The following is a 17536-nucleotide window of genomic DNA, read 5'->3' on the forward strand; positions in this document are numbered from 1 at the left end:
TAGCTTTTGGGTGGTTTTATCGTTACGATGGCAAATTCCCAACCATCCGGAAGGTAGGACAGGGTTGGGTGCTATGCTGGTGTGCTGCTGAGTTTGCTGTGGGTTTTGGTTTTTCCCAAACATTCCTTGTCCTGTCAACACTAAATGGTGTGACTTGGCCTGTTCACTTGGAAGGCTAACCCCATCTGCATGTCTGTGTCAGGCTGACATCAAATGGCAGGGTGCCATTGCAAAGGCAACATCGGGGGAAGGATCCATGGTGTGAGACCTACCCAAGTACCATCTGGCACTGTGTGCATCAGCGCCGGCCCTGATGGGCACAGGAAAGGGGCAGGATGCTTCTCCTTGTTTCTCTGTCAAGTAGAACTAGAGACCAAGGCCAGAAGCTTGGGGTCAGACAGAGCGAATTATCAGGGTGGGTGTACCTAGTGCATGTTATGAGACCGGCTGTGCCAGATGCAGCCTGCCTGACGAGGTGGAGATTTGCTGCCTCAGGTCGGGACAGAGACCCACTCCAAGCACAGCCCTCTCCTAGGAATATCTCTGCATGTGCCCAGGATAATGCATTTTTCCAATCTCTAGGACCTTTAATTTTCTCTCTAAATCTTATTACAATATCTCCAGGCCTTGTAAAACTCTCTTGTCCTTGTCTTTCTAAATCACATTGACATTTGATTGTGAAAACATTGCTGTTAACGTCTGTAATTGGACATTCGAGATGACTTGGTATTTGGAAGTCAGGCAACAGCATAAATCTGGGTGAGCTAAATTGGATGTTATCACTTGACCAGCGCTTTCTGGCAAGATGTCAGTCCCCCAGAAACCAGAGCACTGGCAGCTGAGTGACCTTGAGGATAAATAACTTCTCCCTGCCTGTAAAATGGGAATATTAACCGTGCCAGGAAAATCTACCCCCTTCCTCCAGCACATTGCTATTAAAATAACAAACAGTAATATTTTTCCTGACAGAGGTAAATGCCTCTATCTAGGAAAATAGATCATGATTTGTACAGCACTGAATAAACTTGGAACAGAGTTCCTCAGGGAATTCCTTCCCACATTGTCCTGGTCTCAGAAAGGCCTTGGTCTCATAAGACTATCTGTTTCACTTGACAGGCTGACTTCGGTAGCTTAGGATGCCTCATTGGGTTAGATTTCTAATTCTTCTCTATATACTGCCTCTACTAGAACTCAGCTAGAGAGGACAAAACACACACACACACACACGCACACCCCCACACGCACACGTAGAATTTTACCCCCCCCCAAAAAAATAAAGGAGACAGATATGTCAAATCTTTTTCAGACACTAATAACATGTAAACATAAAAGAACTAGAATCTTCCCCATATACCACCTCCCATCAGAAATCATGTCCTTGAAAGTGCTGTTGATAAAGAATTAGGGCTGCCTTTCCCCTATTCCTTAATCTACTTATTCCAGAAACAGCTGGCATTTTGGTTTTCATTTTCACTTCCAAAAAAAAAGAAAAATTGCTTCTGGGTAAAATCAATAGCACAGTCGCCCCATCTGCCTCCCCTCTCAGTCTGGACCAAAAGGAATGTTGTAACTGACAGGCCATGGATGTAACTGACTGGCCATGGATGTAACTGACAGCTGAAAGGACAACAGAACCATGCCCCTCGTCCTGGCTCTGAAAACCCATCATCATTTTTTCTAGAGCCATGACAGACTCTTTGTCTCCCAGCAGCTGGAACGCCAAGTCCCCAGGAAATGCAAGTGGGCATCTATGGCCATGATCATCTGTGCATAAATTCCCCTTATTAAAAAATAGAAAGATTCAGCTCATGCCTATAATCCCAGCACTGTGGGAGGCTGAGACAGGTGAATCACCTGAGGTTGGGAGTTCAAGACCAGCCTGGCCAACAGGGTGAAACCCTGTCTCTGTTAAAAATTCAAAAATTAGCCGGGTGTGGTGGCACATGCCTGTAATCCCAGCTACTCAGGAGGCTGAGGCAGGAGAATCACTTGAACCCTGGAGGTGGAGGCTGCAGTGAGCCAAGGTTGCACCACTGCACTCCAGCCTGGGTGACAGAGCAGGACCCTGTTTCAAGAAAATAATAATAATAATATAAAAATTCAGTGTCTTCTATTTCCACCTTGACAGTAAATCCCTCTAGGGCTCAAGATTCCCAGGCCGTTGGCCCCACAGAATTTATGCCGGGGCCTGAAGGATTCATGATTCTGACTAAGCCCTTTCATCAGAATTGCTTAAGTCACTCATACAGACCAGCCCTACTTGCAGGAGCCCACCGTCTGGCAGGGAAGGCAGATTCACACACAGCTAAGTAACCTGTGGGGGGTTAGTCTGAGATCAGTGGGAAATGCCATGGGGCAACCTGCCCTCTGCATCTGTACAGATGTGACTTTCTTGGGCATGAGACAGAAACTGACTACTACCCCGCCCAGAAGCCCTGACTCTATAATCTTAGCACTGGTAGTTTTCCTTTTTAAAAGCAACAGAATGGCCATTCTCCTCATGGTGGTCCTGGAGGAGGCCAGGCTCTTACTCTAGCAAGCTACCATTAGGCCATGTTTCTGTCTTCTCTCGGGAAATTGCTGTCTGAATCTCTACTACGATGGCAGGGATTCATCTGTCAACTGAGTCTAGTGAACAAGGTAGGCAAGGAACCAAACAGCACTCTGAAGCAGTGAGAACCATTTTCTCGAGAGGCTCATACACTGCTCTGGAGGTGGGTCCCAGAGGTGACCATTTCCAGAGCACATTAGCAGTGCACGGAGGTGTGTGTCTTTAGAAGAGGAGCTAGGAAGAGTCCTCAGAGGTCCATAATGGCCCACCAAGTCCCTCCAGCTGTGGATGAATGTTGTGTGTCCATTGCTAGGGAGCTCAGTTCCTCATTCCTGGCCTTGGAGGCTACGATGATTCAGGAATTTCAAGAGCAGATCCCCAGAAGGCTCGTTGGGGGCGTGAGTGAGCTCAGTGAACAGGGGGTTTCCTCTTTGCCCCAGAAATTGCCCAGGGTGTGGGCCGTCTCTGCTGCCCCTCTCCTGAGTGTTCGCTGTGTCCTCCACGCTGTGCATGATGGGGGCTGACCCTCCCTCCTGCCGTGTTTCCCTTGCCCCCAGCTCATCAGGGCACCATAGAAAAACTGGGGCCTCGAAGACTCGGGTCCAAATCCTGGCACCATCACTTACAAGATGTATGACATTGAACAAGGGACTTTACCTCTCTGAGCCTCAGCTCCTTTACCAAAGAATGAGGATAAACCTACATAGGAGATCATTGGTGTAAATCCCTTGGCACATAGGCAGTTCATAAATGATCATTCTCTTCCTGCCTTAGTCCCTGGCTTCCCTGCAACCCCATGAGAGAAGCAGCCAGGAATGCAGGCTCGGTGGGTCTAATTCCTACAGGAAAAATAAGGAGTCTATTTGCCTTTCATGTCCCTCCCCAAATCCTCTAGAACCCTGATGGTGAGTATAAAGCAGTTAAGCCATTCTCTCCGTCCTCTGCCTCCCAGTCCTGCAGTTTCTAGCTAGCCCTCAGTAAAGGGGCCCAGTTCAGAGGACACTGTGGGTCTAGACTTTCCAGGGTGAAACAGTTCAGAGTTTAAGCATGCGAGTAAAATCTGATGTCCCTGGCTCTGAGCCTCCAGGTCTGAGTGTGACTCCCACCACCTCTAGCTTAGGACAGGACCTCTACAGATGAGGCTTGCCAGCCCTCCCAGATTTTCTCTGGAATCTCCCAGGATGCATCTGTGAATCTGAACATGAGATGATGCAGAAGGCATGTGCCAGATACTGGAAAATCAACACAATGTCCTTTATTTATATAGCACTTATTTATTTTTATTTTATATTTTTATTTATATAAAATTTTTACAAAGTTCTTTCATAGATGCTATTTCATTGGCACTGGGTGGCAAGCTTGTGGGGGAGGTATTTTTACCATTTTGGAGATGAGGCAAATCAGGCCCAGAGAGGTTAAGGAACTTAGCCAAGGCCACACAGTTAGTTAGTGAACTAATAAGCCAGTCTTTCTGGCTGGTAAAGAGAATGTGTCTCCCACTCTGCAGTAGGTAACAGTGGCCTTCCTGTCCTAAACCTGAGGTCTGATGTCCAGTATGGTGAGACAGAGCTGGGGGAGGGGCTCACCATGGGATGGCTGTGTTATCTGAGGACTGGATGCCCTGTGTGCCGTGCTGTCGACACTATTTGTAATCCTTGTCATATAAACAATGCCACATCTACTCAGAAAGGAAAAGATAAGAAGAAAGCCAAGTATGACAGCCTGCAGGACTTGAGAAAGAATAAGAAAGAACTGGAGTTTGAGCAAAAGCTTTACAAAGAGAAAGAGGAAATGCTGGAGAAGGAAAAGCAGCTAAAGATCAACCGGCTGGCCCAGGAGGTACGTGTCCTGCCTGCAGGCCAGGCAAGCATCCCTAGGACACAATGTGGTCGTTTCCCATGTGCTCCCAGAGGACCAGCTGGAGTTGTTCTCCCCAAATGGCATACCAGGGTGGAGTGAGCCCTTCCCTGCTCCCCAGCCTGGAGAGAGAGATCGTGCCACCTGCTCAGGGCCATCTGAGGTTAGCTCCTGGCTTAGGAATTGAAATCAGCCTCCTTGCTCGGGAGGTGTGAGTCTGAGGCTAGCCTTTCTGACCAGATGGTAGGTCTCAGGTTAGCCCTTGATACACCTGGCTTAGAGGCTTGAGTCTGTCCTCTTCACTTTACCCCACCAGAGTCTAAGGCTAGGCCTCTCCATCTTAGGTATGGCTCTGAGGCTACTCAGAGTATGGTCTGAGGCTAACCCTTCTGCCTTGCTTATAGCTTTGAAGTTATGCTTCCACTGACCTGTCTACAAATCTGAATCATTCTGCCCTCCCTTCCCAGGTTAATGTAAGACCAGACCCCCCCACCCAACTTAGCTTGGCTCTGAGAATATGGGTCTGAGACTAACCCCTTTGTGCAGGTGGTAGGTCTGAGGCTATCTCCCAATTAATCAGGCTATGAGTCTAAGGCTGCTCCCATCAACATAGGGTGTGTCTGAGGCTCGACCTCATCATCCTGGGAATATATCTGAGGCTGTTCCCCTGAAGACATGTCCAAAGCAACCTTCCACCATGAATAATTCCTATGCTAGGTGAGATGGGTAACCTTAACTCCCCGGCTGTAGGAGGTATCATTGTTTCTGCTTCTCTTTAACGCATCCATGAATCAGAATGCCAATTTGATTAGATTATAAAACCAGAGAAGTCCTGGAAAATGTGAAATTCATTAGGTCTGACATTATGAACAAATTAGCTACAAAATTAAAAATAAGATTGTGCTTCTGAGGGCAAGGCAGAATGGATCAGGAAAAAAAAGAGTCAAGTTAAACTCTTGGAATGTGCTGGGGGAGGCTAAAAAACACCATTCTGGGAAAATCATAAGAGCCTCAGGGTTCATGGGGATCTGGGATCCAGCTAATCCCTCACAATACATAAGCCCCTTTTCTGATTTTGCCTACAAGTTCTGCTTAGTGAACTTGACACCCCGCCACTTTCTTCTCCCTTGCCACCTCCTTGAGGGCCAGTTGGAACAAGCCCAGGTCTCTTTCTAGATAGCTGATGCACCTCACAGTACTCTGGAGTTTTTAAAGGAGTGCTTTCATGCTATTTCTGTCCACATGTTATTCAAATGTGCCCTTTGTCCTCTCCTTTCTGCGCCGATCCTGGGTCCCAGGTGTCTGAGACAGAGCGGGAAGACCTTGAAGAATCGGAAAAGATTCAATATTGGGTGGAGAGGCTCTGTCAAACGCGCCTCGAGCAGATTTCCTCTGCTGATAATGAGATTTCAGAGGTAACAGAGCCCTTCTTTCCACACAGACCCTCCTGCTGCCTTCAGAATGATTCACTGGGGGACAGTGGGAGGTGAGATGGCAACTAGCAAATGCCACTAGCCTCACAGGTGCCCATCCATTGTCCAGGCCCACCCCTACCAGCCCACTCCCCTCTTGGGGAGGAGAGATATGTCTGTATTTCTGGGTATACTCCCAGAGTGACACTAAGTCCCAGCTCATCTGAGATAGTCCCAGTTAGGCCTGTTGTCCTGGCATCATCACTAAGAGTCCCCCTTACACTCTCAAGGGCAGTCCAGTTTAGAGGATGAACTATGTGAACACCTTACCACCCACAGATGGCAAAACTTGGGGCTCTCCTGCATTTGGGTACTCTCTACCAGCAGCCTAGTATGGGCTCAGCTGGGCATCCAGGTGGCAGAGGACTGGCACCCCATTGTTCTGGTTTAAGGGTAGTGGGTCTCCAGTAGCAAGAGAAACAGAGTAGAAGAGCATAGTGCTCGATGTATTGCGAAGTGGAGCGCTAATCAGAGTCACAATTACAGAACTTCCTTGCAATCCCCCCAGATGACCACAGGGCCCCCACCTCCTCTGCCTTCTGTGTCTCCCCTGGCCCCACCCTTGAGACGCTTCGCAGGCGGACTGCACCTGCACACCACTGACCTGGACGACATCCCTTTGGACATGTTCTACTATCCCCCCAAGACTTCCTCTGCCTTGCCTGTGATGCCCCACCCTCCACCCTCCAACCCACCCCACAAGGTCCCAGCGCCCCCTGTCCTTCCCTCATCTGGCCATGTGAGTGCCTCGTCTTCCCCATGGGTGCAGCGCACTCCACCCCCCATTCCCATCCCTCCCCCTCCATCCATTCCCACCCAAGACCTCACTCCCACCCGCCCACTGCCCTCGGCACTGGAAGAAGCACTGGGCAACCACCCCTTCCGCACTGGGGACACAGGCAATCCAGTGGAGGACTGGGAGGCAAAGAACCACAGTGGGAAGCCCACCAACTCCCCTGTCCCTGAACGGAGCTTCCCACCCACCCCAAAGGTACTCTCCCTGTTCTGCATGCTATGTTTGGAAGTAGGAAGAGTGGGGAGAACTGCTGTTTCCCATGTCCTCCACTGCTCCTGGGAGTGGAGACAGAAAGAAACATCATCTCACCCCATTTTCCAGGAATGTCCCCTCCGTGTGCATGTGTGGACATCCTGCATGTATATGGTTCCCACTGATTTTGAAGTGCTGTATTGTATGATGAATGGCCTGGGACCTTTGGGGTAAGCAACAGTGTGTCCATTTGATATTCATTGCTCTCTCTTGGCTCTTCTTTGCTAGTGTAGGCTGGTAACTTTCAATGCAGGACTTGGAAGGCTATGTTAATGAATAGCCAGCACTCTGTCACATCCAGTCATTTCCTGATAGTATCCCAGAAAGCCTTGAATATGGGAAATGACTCCTGATCTAGCAGGAGAAAAGGGAGGGGAGGAGGAAGCAGGGCACGGGTAACGCTGTACCATCAAATGCAGTGTTAGGACACTCCAGTGCCGTTTTCTACGGTACTGGCCAACTGCACTGCTTGAAGTGTAACACCCAGAAATTTCTGGCCAATTTCCCGCTATAGAAAAAAATGAAGAGAGAGTTCCTAGAAATAATTTACTATTAAAAGAATAGGAATGTTTTTCTTGGATGTTAGGAAGATGAACAGTGTCTTTCTGAAAAAGACATATTTCTTATTAATTATTCATAATCCAAAGACTATTTTGAAACATGCAATCTCTGAGGAAGACACGGCGCTTGGATCCCATGAAGGGAAAAGCAAAATATTATTCCGCTCCCGTAGCCATGAGGCCAGGCTTAAGTCAGTGCAAAAGCATCTCATGTCAGCTGACGGTAGCAGGGTTGCTGAGGGAGGGCATAGTCAATAGCACCTGACCAGTGGTTTTTATTAACTGTCCCTGCATGGATTTGAGTTCCTGCATGGAGAATGGGACAAGTATCTCAGAGCACTCAGGAGAGCTTACAAGGAAGGTGGGAGTGAAGAAAGTGCCAGATGCCAGCAAGGCTGCAGCTTCCAGCGGGAGACTCTCAGAGGGACCCTTTCCGGACCTCTGGTTGGGATTGTGAGCCCTGCAGCTTCGATAGGAAGAAATCTGCCTGTTCTGGGGACATCTTCCCCCAGAGCCCAGCCAGGAGCTGGTTTCTAGGGCTGAGTTAGCCTTGCACATTTTTCTCTGTAAGTGGCCTCCATCAAGATGAGCAGGCTTTTCCTCAACAAATTTGATTCCACATTGATTAAGTACCTGCCTGGGGCCTCTCTCTGTGAGGGGAAAAGGGGAGCAGTGCTGAAGAGGATATGGAGGAGATTGACATGCCTGTGCTTTCCAGGACTTTGCCATCTGAAGGATGAGCTGCTGCCCAGGCAAGCTTCTGCTATAAAATATGCATAAGCCATGCGCTATGGGAGGGATTCATTCTAACTGAAGGTTGAAGACACCTCTGTGGAGTAGAGGGCTTACGAGCTGAGCCTTGAGGGGTGGCAACACGTGGAGGATGGGAGCAAGGGCATTGTAAGTGCAGGGAACATAAATATGGCAAGTTGGAGTAGCAGGGAGTTGGACTGCCTGGGTTTGAATCCTGGCTCTGCCACTTACTAGCTAGATGACTTTGAACACATGCTACTTCATCTATCTGAGCCTGGGCATCCCTGTCCAAAAATAGGAATGTTAACGGCAGCTACCTATTCGAATCAAATAAGTTAATATATGAACACATTCTAAGTTAAGAATGGCAAGAGAGGCAGGCACATCGTGCATGTTCAGTAGACATTAACTATGGTTATTGATAGTCCAGAGTACAAGAAAATTTGGGTGAAGCTACAAACCTGGGATCTTAGCAATCTCAGTTAGTCTCAGCAAAACTTTGAGTCAGGGTCAAGATTCAAGACGGAGTTCAGATTTCTCAGATTCTTCAAGGCATCACGAAGTTCCCACTGTTAGTTCCTGATCAGAGCCCAGGGAAGGCAAAAAGCCCCCAACATAAGGAGCCTCTGAAGAACTGGACCGTAAATGTCGTAAGCGACATCAAAGCCAGGGTTGTCCCAGCCTCAAAGGCCAGGGGGTTGTTGTTTGGTTGGCTTCATCTGGCCCACCTCTCACCCTTGTACCACCCACCCTCTTCCTCCCTGCATGCCCCTGGCAAAGTGTCATCAGTGCTGCAGCAGGAAGTGTGAGTGACCACACGCCCACACAGTCGGCCCAGCCACCAGCAGGCCCCAAGTCATGGAAACAAACGCCTGTGTTGGCTTGACACTTGTGCCTGCCACATCAGCACCTGCCATAGGGGGGTTTTCAGGGCCAGATCTGTCCACAGGCACTGTCCCATGTGCTCACCATACTATTTAATCATTCATTTATTCATTCAACACATGCTTATTGAGCACCTACTATATGCCAAGGCACTATGCAGGGCACTGGGAGCCCCTGCTAGATAGACAGCTGCAGTCTCCCTTCTCAAGACAGTCTGGTGGGAAACAAAGAAAAGTGGGCACCCGCCACACCATCAGGGTGGAGATGGAGGAAGCACAGGTGCTATAATAAGGAAGAGGGGTGGAGGAGAGGAAAGCTCAAGGGAGGCTTCCAGAAGGCAGTGATGCCCAACCTAAGACCTGGGAGGTAAAACGGAAGAAGGAAAGAGCACATGTAAAGGCCTCAAGGCAAGAAAGCCTGGCATTTTTTTGAGGTTAAAGCTAGGCAGTGTGAGGAGGGTGGTGAGGAGTGAGAGATGAGGCTGAAAAGGAAGATAGAGAAGCTCATGAAAGGCCTTGGGGGTCAGGCCAATGAGCTCAGTAGTGGATGGGGACTCTTGGGAGGGCTTGGGGCAGGGTTGTGAACTGATTTGATACATATTGCCCAAGGAGATCAAGTGGGTTAGAGCCAAGCAGACAGGTTGCATCAGCTCCCCTGGATGCTACTCTTACTGGTCCTTACTCCATGGCCTCTAGAGACTATGTGCCTACCCACTAGGAACAGCAGATGCTTCACACTGTGGTCCAGGGACTGGAGCTGTGGCCAAAGAGACAGCCCTTAAAGACAAGGGACACTGGATAGCACCCATGACCACTGAGAGAGGGGTCTGAAAGTGTGTCTCCTGGGTGACACTGGCTGCAGGCAACCCCAAGCCAGGCTCTAGCTCAAGCATCTGATTTCTTAGAGCCACTCAGTAGTTTCTGTGGTCTCAGCCCACACTGTGGCCAATGGACTTCTCATCTCTCTGCGAAGATCACAGCCCCAGGACCTCCAGCAGGTTGAATGAACCAGGCTGGCTTCGCATGTGCATGGGTGTAGATTTGCATGTGTGTAGAAGTAGCATGGCTGGCCTTGGCCACCCCACCATGACCTCACCTGGGTCCCTGTTAAACTAACTCCTGTAGACATTTTGCCCAAGCCCACAGCCTCCACGAGGCCCTGGCGTGTCCACCATCTCCAAACCTGTCATGGTCCACCAGGAGCCCAATTTCATCTACAGGCCAGCTGTGAAATCTGAAGTTCTGGTAAGCCCCTTGGGTCCCCTCCAGGTTGTCTCTAGAGGAGCAGACCAGGGCTACCTCCCCTGGGCTCTGCTGTCTCTGGAGTGGAGGGCAAGTGAGGTGGGACAAAAATGCAGATCACAGATGCCATCTCTTAACCTTCTTATTGGCCAAGAGATGAGGCCACATGGGTGTAAGTGGATGTTGGCATGACCAATGGAATTTCTGTTTCCCACTTGATGGAACAGCCTGGAGCTCTGTCTAAAAGTAATAATATTCACTAAGACCTGTGAAGAGCCTACTATGTGCCAGGCTCTGCATGGCCTCAATTAATTCTCACAGCAGAACTGTGGGATGGTTCCTGTGGTCATCCTGTTTAACACTCGAGGAAAGGGAGATTTAGAGAGGTTACCAGAGGGGGACCAGGTGCCCCAGGCAGAGCCTGGACTTAATACTTACCCTCATGCCTTTCATGCTCCAAAGCCCACACTCTTACCCTCATTGCCATCTTGCCAAAACCTACAGAGATTCCAGGTGCCCTGGCCCCTGCCCTAAGGCCTGTTGTGGCCTGGCAAGAAACACCCTTGGATGGAGAACTGGCCAGAGCAGGTTCACTCCCCTTCTCCAACTTACTTCTTACCTCTCACTGGGACTGGGAGTCTGAGGTGTGGTCCTGGGGAAGTGGGAAATGTCCACCAGCCTCAGTTACTGACAGCTAAGGGAGCTGGGATTCGTGTGCACCTCCCAGAGGTGCCAACCACTGGCTGGCCTCCCATGCACAGTGAGAAGATAGTCATGTCAAAATTTTAACTTCCCTTTCAAGGAAACTCTATCCAAATGTCAAGGCAGGACAGCTGAGATATTTATTTTGGGCCTTAGCTGTCCCGTCAGCTCCCCAGAGAGCTAAGTTTTTGCTCCTGGGACAGCCTGCGGATGCATCCATGTCATGGTCTCTGGCTAATGTCAAGGGGTGGTGTCTGCTTGACGACAACTGGGTAGCATCTTTGGGCATTGAGCAGGCCCTTAACATAAGCCAGACTGTCTGCTCGGGGAGGACATTGGAAGGGCAGCCCCAGGCTGGCAGGCCCGAGGCCTGGCACCAGGGGGCAGACAAGACCTATTGGTAACATCCAGTGTGGAACTTTTTTTTTTTCCTCTGGCAGCCACAGGAGATGTTGAAGAGGATGGTGGTTTATCAGACAGCATTCAGACAAGTAAACTGATACTCACTGTGTGTCTGGGGGTCTCCCCACCACCCCGCATCCCTCCCACTCTGTGCCACTTCTTTGTCTCTGGGAGTACCTGGTCAGGTCCACAGTGGCCCCATCTGCCACCAAGCGTCAGGCCAGAGCTGTGTCCTCCATTTCCTGTGCAGGGGTTGGGGAGGATTTCATATCAGATGGGGACCCAGGGCTTGTTAGACCCCATGCATGAGCTGAGAAAAAGCAGCAGGATCCCTGGGCACTCACCTCTTCTGCTGCTGTTTGTCCAGAGAGGAGCAGGGCAGGAGGAACCCTCAGAGGCCCACAGAGGCTAAGATGGGCCCTCGCTCCAGCCCTAGGAGAGAGGGAAGGGGCTGCTTAGGTGTCTCCCTGTACCTTCCCCTCTTCTCCTCCGGGCAGATCACAGCTTCACCAACCCTGCCTGACACTGAACCAGCATCAGGGAAGAGATGGTAGCTGAGGTCCTCCCTGTGCCTAGGGTACTCCTATGCACAGGGGCATGGAAGTCCTTGCTGGTCCTCTGAGCGGCATTAGGCAGGCAGCCACCTACCCACCTGCCTCCCGGGGTACCTCCACAGAGCCAACCATTGGATTGGCTGTTTCATCACCAATGAAAGAAACCCCAGGACAGAGGGAGATCTTGCAGCCAGCCCAGGCTTCTCCAGCCTCCTCACTGATAACCCACCATCAGAACACAGGCTGATTTGACTACAGGCAGGGAGCAGAGGGACGGTATCAACTGTGCAGTGAGACACAGGTGTCAGCAAAAGAGGCTGCTCCCAGCCCAGGGATTTGTCGATTTAATCTTTCCAGCAACCCTGGGTGGTAAGTGCTATTCTCATACCCATTTTCTCTATGAGAAACTGAAGAAGAGAGATTTGAAAATGTGCCCACAATGGCACAGCTAATGTCAATCCCTGGATTTGAATCCAGGAGGTTGGTCTCTGCAGCCTGTGCTCTTAAACACTGCGCCATCCTGCCTTAAAGCACTGTCGTCACAAAAGAGGCCTTCCAGGACCTGGCGGTTTAGGGCACAAACAGCCCTCCCAGGGAGAGAGGCAGGGAAGTGCAGAGTCTAGGCTCCAGAGTTGGAGTCAAACCCTTGCTCCCCTGCCCACTGACTGGGTGACCTTGGGCATGAATATCACCTCTCTGGGCCTCAGTTTCTTCCTCTGTTGAATGCGGGGCTGGGCTGCCTCTTTAAGGGCTGACCAGCTGCTGTGACTTATGAGTCTCTGATCTAAATTCACACAAAACACAAGTACCTGCCATCTGGCTCATCCCTGAGAGCTTGTTCTCAGGATCATGGAGCAAGGAGGCCAGAGCCAGCAGTGCTCAGCCTTCCAGGAGAAACAGCCAGAGCAAGTAGGGCCCTCAAAGTCACAGAGCATCGACTCCACACCCTGCCCAATGATCCCTCTTGCCCGTGCATTCGCTGTGCCCCCTCCTCTGTCTGCTGCCCACACACTGACCTGGATGTAGCCTCCAAGCTGAGCTAAGCTCATGGCCTCTTGGGGTTGAGCCTGGGTGATTAAGGCAAGTGAGGAGGGATGCCAGGCAGATGCTTAGGGATCTGTCTGCTGATATTTGGTGCTCGTCTTGTGCCTGGAACTTAGTTGGTGCATTCTGAGGATGGAGGAGTCTGTGGCCTCCCCGCCACGCAGACCATGGGCCCCAGGGGACACTTGGTGTGGTCTAGGGACCTGCATGCTGCGGGTGCCTCCACTCAGACAGCGAGGCCTGCCATGGGGCTCTCCTCCGCTCCCACCTTCCATGGGAACCAGCTGTGGCTCTGCTGCCCTTGTGCTTAGCATCCTGGTCCCTCAGCCTGGGGGTGCCCCTGGCTCCCATTCACTGTGTATGACTCCCAAGGAAGGCCACCTAGTTCAGGCACTACCTCACTATGTGTTCAGGTGCCACCTCACTGTCTTGTTTCTACAGCCTGGAGCCATTGTCCCCACAGCATTCCCCCATCAAGCCAGGTCCCCTGAGCTGTGTGGGACCTGCGCTCCCTTCTCCCCTAGCTAAAGGGCCAACCTGCGCTCCCCAGAATCTGGGGAGGCCTCTTGCCTTCTAGGTGAGCATTACATGAGAACACTGCCAAGCCCCAGGCAAGCACAGCTTCTTGACACCACCTGCTTTCCTCTTGGTGTCCATGGCCTCCCTCCACCATCTTGTGGCTGATTTCCAGGAACAGCCTTCTCTTGAGCTGCATGGTCCCCTCCTGTGGGGTCAGAGCACTGGGTGGAGACATCCTGGGCTTCATCCCCCAGGATCTGGGCCTGCTCCAGTGGAGACTTGGAAGAGATGAGGTGGGGCCTAAAGGACTTGAGGCTGGGCTGAGACTTTCAGCAAGGCAGACGCTGCCTCTCCAGACCATCTAGAGGTCACTGGTGCCCCTGCAGCCCCTGACGCTTGTGCTGCTGAAGCAGGGCAGGGTCAAGATCCTCTAAAGTCTTCCTCAGCCTCCTGCTTGTCCCTGCACAGGAGTGCCCTGGCTGCTGGGGCTGCCAGCCTCCTGTCTGCATCCCCCACCCTGGCCCCGCCTTCCCCGGCCCTGCCCCTCACTTCTGACCCTTGGATTCTGACCATTCACCCTCCTCCTCCTTGGCCCTGACCCTCAAGGGCCTCTGCTCTGTTGCCCTAAGGCCCTCCCTTTTGCTTCCAGGATTTCCGGAAATATGAGGAAGGCTTCGACCCCTACTCCATGGTAAGAGATGACTCTTCTCTCCTGGGGGAGAAACCCCAGGAACAGGGCAGGGTGGGGTTAGAGTGTTTGATAGTGGTGCATTCCGGGCCCTGGGGTCCTGGGATGAGGTGGGGCACAGAGGAGCCCAGTGATGCCCCAGCTGCTCTTCCCACTAAGGTTCCTTCCAAAGGGCATTCCAGTGTGAACTGTATGGTGCACACACACGTGTGTGTGTCCACTGTCCCCATGGGGCCTGGAACCCCCAGTTGAAGACCAGTATGGGTGGGGCTGGGCACGGTCCCCTTGCCCATGTGCTCTGTGGGGCCCAGTGTCCCATAGGTGCCTGGATTCCTCTTCCAGCCCTACCCCCGGCACCATCCTTCAGGCCAGCTCAAAGCTTCCCACTGTCTTTTTCCCTGTAGTTCACCCCAGAGCAGATCATGGGGAAGGACGTCCGGCTCCTACGCATTAAGAAGGTACCTGGGCATGTGGAGGCCGGTGGGCCGCCATCCCTCTCTGCGCCTGCCCCTCCTGCCTTGGTTCCCTGCTTCTACTCTCAAGGTCACTCCCGGGTGGCCTCTCAGGTCCCCACTGTCCTCCCCTCTCTTATGGAGATGCCCCTCTGTTGTAGGGCCACATACCCAGGCCCCATTTGGCCACTCCTGATGGCACTGCCGGTGGCCCCATGGCTTCTCCCGCTCTTACTGTGGCTCTGTCAAGAGACTCCTTGGTGCCCAGGGGTCCACAGGCTGCTGTCTGCTTGGCTCCCTAAGGTCTGTTTTCCTCTAACCAGGAGGGATCCTTAGACCTGGCCCTGGAAGGTGGTGTGGACTCCCCCATTGGGAAGGTGGTCGTTTCTGCTGTGTACGAGGGGGGAGCTGCGGAGCGGCACGGTGAGTGGGGACCAGCCACACCCAGGTGTGGGGATGATACTTTCCTCTTGGTGTCCGCGGCCTCCCTCCACCATCTTGTGACTGATTTCCAGGAATAGCTTTCTGTTCCTGCAACAGAGATTAGACGGGGCCCTCCAGGAAAGCAAACAGGTGACCACTTGGAGTGGGCTGACGGTGCTGGAGAGACGCCCTCCCACTCAGGTCCATTCATCCGACTGCCTGTCCAATCCCTGGGGATATGGGATGGTGCCGGGACCTGTGAGTACACAGCCAAGCCAGATGCTACCATGCCCTCAGCAGTCCCCAGCCAGGGTTGGAGACAGGCTCAGAATTGCCACATACTGAAAGTCACAGCATGGTCTGCTAAGGGCTGATGGGGAACTCAGAGCGGAGGGAAGCTGTGGGGACTCTGAGGGGCCCCTAACCCACCAAGAGGAAGTGGGAGGCCAGAAGCACTCCTCAGAAGGGTGAACTGTGAGCTGAGCGTTAGTCAATGTCAGCCTCACGAAGGAGAGAAAGGGCTTTTGAGGAAGAGGAGCAGTACGTGGAAACCCCTAAAACCTTACCTGTCCTTTCAGTGGTGGTAAGAGCCAAACATTTGGCCAGAACTAGCCAGAAGCTATTTGTGCCAGAAAATATTCATCTGGCTCACAGCCCTGTGTCTGAGCGTTTCATGGATATTAACTCACTTAATCCTCACAACAACCCTGAAAGCAGGTTCTGTTATTATTCTTATTTTACAGCTGAGGAAACTGAGGCTCAGAGAGGTTAAAGTATTTGTTCATGGACCCACAGCCAGGAGAAGGCAGAGGCAGGATTTAATTCAGGCAGTTTGGTCATTTTGCTTTACTGTCCAGCACAAGTGCCACCTCTGTCGGAGGTCTTCTGCAGCCTTGTCCCTTCCCAGAGGGCCAGAGGCCCCCATACCCTGTGTCTTTCTTCTCACTTTGTTTTGTTCTTTTTCCCTTATCTACAAAAACACCCTCTGCTGATGAGTGAAACCTTTGCAGACCCCAGGCACAGTCTCTTGCTTCAAACCATCACCCCTTCACCTGTCAGTGTCTGAAACCCCTCCATTGGTGATTTCTTCTTCTGTGTCAAGGAAGCTCCTGAGTCCTTTGTGGCCGTTTGTGGAGATGTAGGTGCCCTTGGAGGAGGAGCCCCAGGCCTCTTACCTTCCCAGGCCAGAGTGGGGGATCCTATGAGCAGATCCCTTCCAGGCAGTCCTAGGCTGGAGCCAGGCTGTACCACAAGCTGTAGGAGGTAGAATGGAGGTGGTAAGAGGTAAGGGGCAGGAAACAGGGGAAAAGGCCCTTGGGGGCTGGCAACCAGGCCTCTGTGGGTTACTAAGGTGAAGTATGGGCATTGGGAGCCCTGGGTACAAGTCCAACTCAGCACCTATGCCCTCAGTGACTTCACACTCTAAGCTTTCATTTCAGTCATAGAAGGGGGTCCTGCCCAGCTGGGCAGCTGCCCCAACCCATCAGTGCTCACCCAGGCCCCCCCTTCTTCTTCTGTCTTCATCTCTTTGTCACCTGGTGACATTTCTGTGATACCTGCCTGCTGTGTCTAGCAGAGAGAGGAGACCAGGATGGATGGGTGACTCTCCTGGGTCCTTCCCACTTACAAAGCCCCAACCCAACCACTGCCTTATTACCCCTGAGACTCTGTCTTGGATTTGTACAAAATGAAAAGGTGAAAGTCACCCATCCCCACTTGCCCTGCACAGAGGCAACTGCTTTCTATGGTTTGGTCTTGCACCGCTTTGAACATAACCAGTCACTGATGACTTTCCTAGGAGCATGTGTTTTAAGCCTCCATGGCCGCCATTGTCAGTATCATACACCACATTCCTGTGGGCCTTCATGCCCACAAGTCTCCTGGATGATCTATTTCAATGTGACCTGGACAATGTTCTGTGGACATCAGGACCGGGAGAAATTCCTCCAAAAAGGGCTCTGATGTCGAAGAGGTGTGGAAAACGACACACAATCTGTCTACCTGTTGGAAAGCCGCAGTGCATGTTAGCACATTAAAGACTGACAAATCCTGCAGTGGGTAGCTCTGTTTAGCTTATAACTCAGCTTTCCCCAAAAGTATTAGATCCCAGGCATCTCTTCCAGGAGCACCTTATTACAGCATTCATTCATGCAGCAAATATCTACTGAGGTCCTATTTTGTGTCGGGCATTATGTTAAGTGCTGGGGATACTATGGTGAACCAGAAAGACAATCCCTGCCCACATGGAGCTGACAGCATGGTGGGAGAGACCATCAGTAAACAAGTAAACAAACAGATTAATGATTACAAATTGTGGAAAATGCCAAATAAGAAAAGACTGGGATGCTATGAGAGAACAGGCAAGATCTACATTTGACTGAGTGG

The 17536-nt window shown here is 51.5% G+C and overlaps 1 protein-coding gene across 4 annotated transcripts in view; it reads left to right on the plus strand.

Moving 5' to 3' along the window:
* USH1C (USH1 protein network component harmonin) overlaps window positions 1-17536 on the plus strand; it is a 50339-nt gene that overhangs the window by 27951 nt on the left and 4852 nt on the right. For 2 of the 4 annotated variants that reach the window (XM_050755380.1, XM_050755381.1), the window contains exons 16-23: window positions 4238-4390; window positions 5707-5823; window positions 6389-6871; window positions 10251-10370; window positions 11510-11560; window positions 14238-14279; window positions 14681-14734; window positions 15052-15151. In XM_050755380.1, coding sequence (XP_050611337.1) covers window positions 4238-4390; window positions 5707-5823; window positions 6389-6871; window positions 10251-10370; window positions 11510-11560; window positions 14238-14279; window positions 14681-14734; window positions 15052-15151 — 1120 coding nt within the window. Of the gene's footprint in view, window positions 1-3; window positions 54-4237; window positions 4391-5706; window positions 5824-6388; window positions 6872-10250; window positions 10371-11509; window positions 11561-14237; window positions 14280-14680; window positions 14735-15051; window positions 15152-17536 lie in introns of all 4 variants that reach the window. The other 2 variants (XM_050755384.1, XM_050755383.1) reach the window with 2 other exon arrangements.

The sequence above is a fragment of the Macaca thibetana genome, chromosome 14 (assembly GCF_024542745.1).
Source record: "Macaca thibetana thibetana isolate TM-01 chromosome 14, ASM2454274v1, whole genome shotgun sequence".
Lineage (NCBI taxonomy): Eukaryota > Metazoa > Chordata > Mammalia > Primates > Cercopithecidae > Macaca > Macaca thibetana.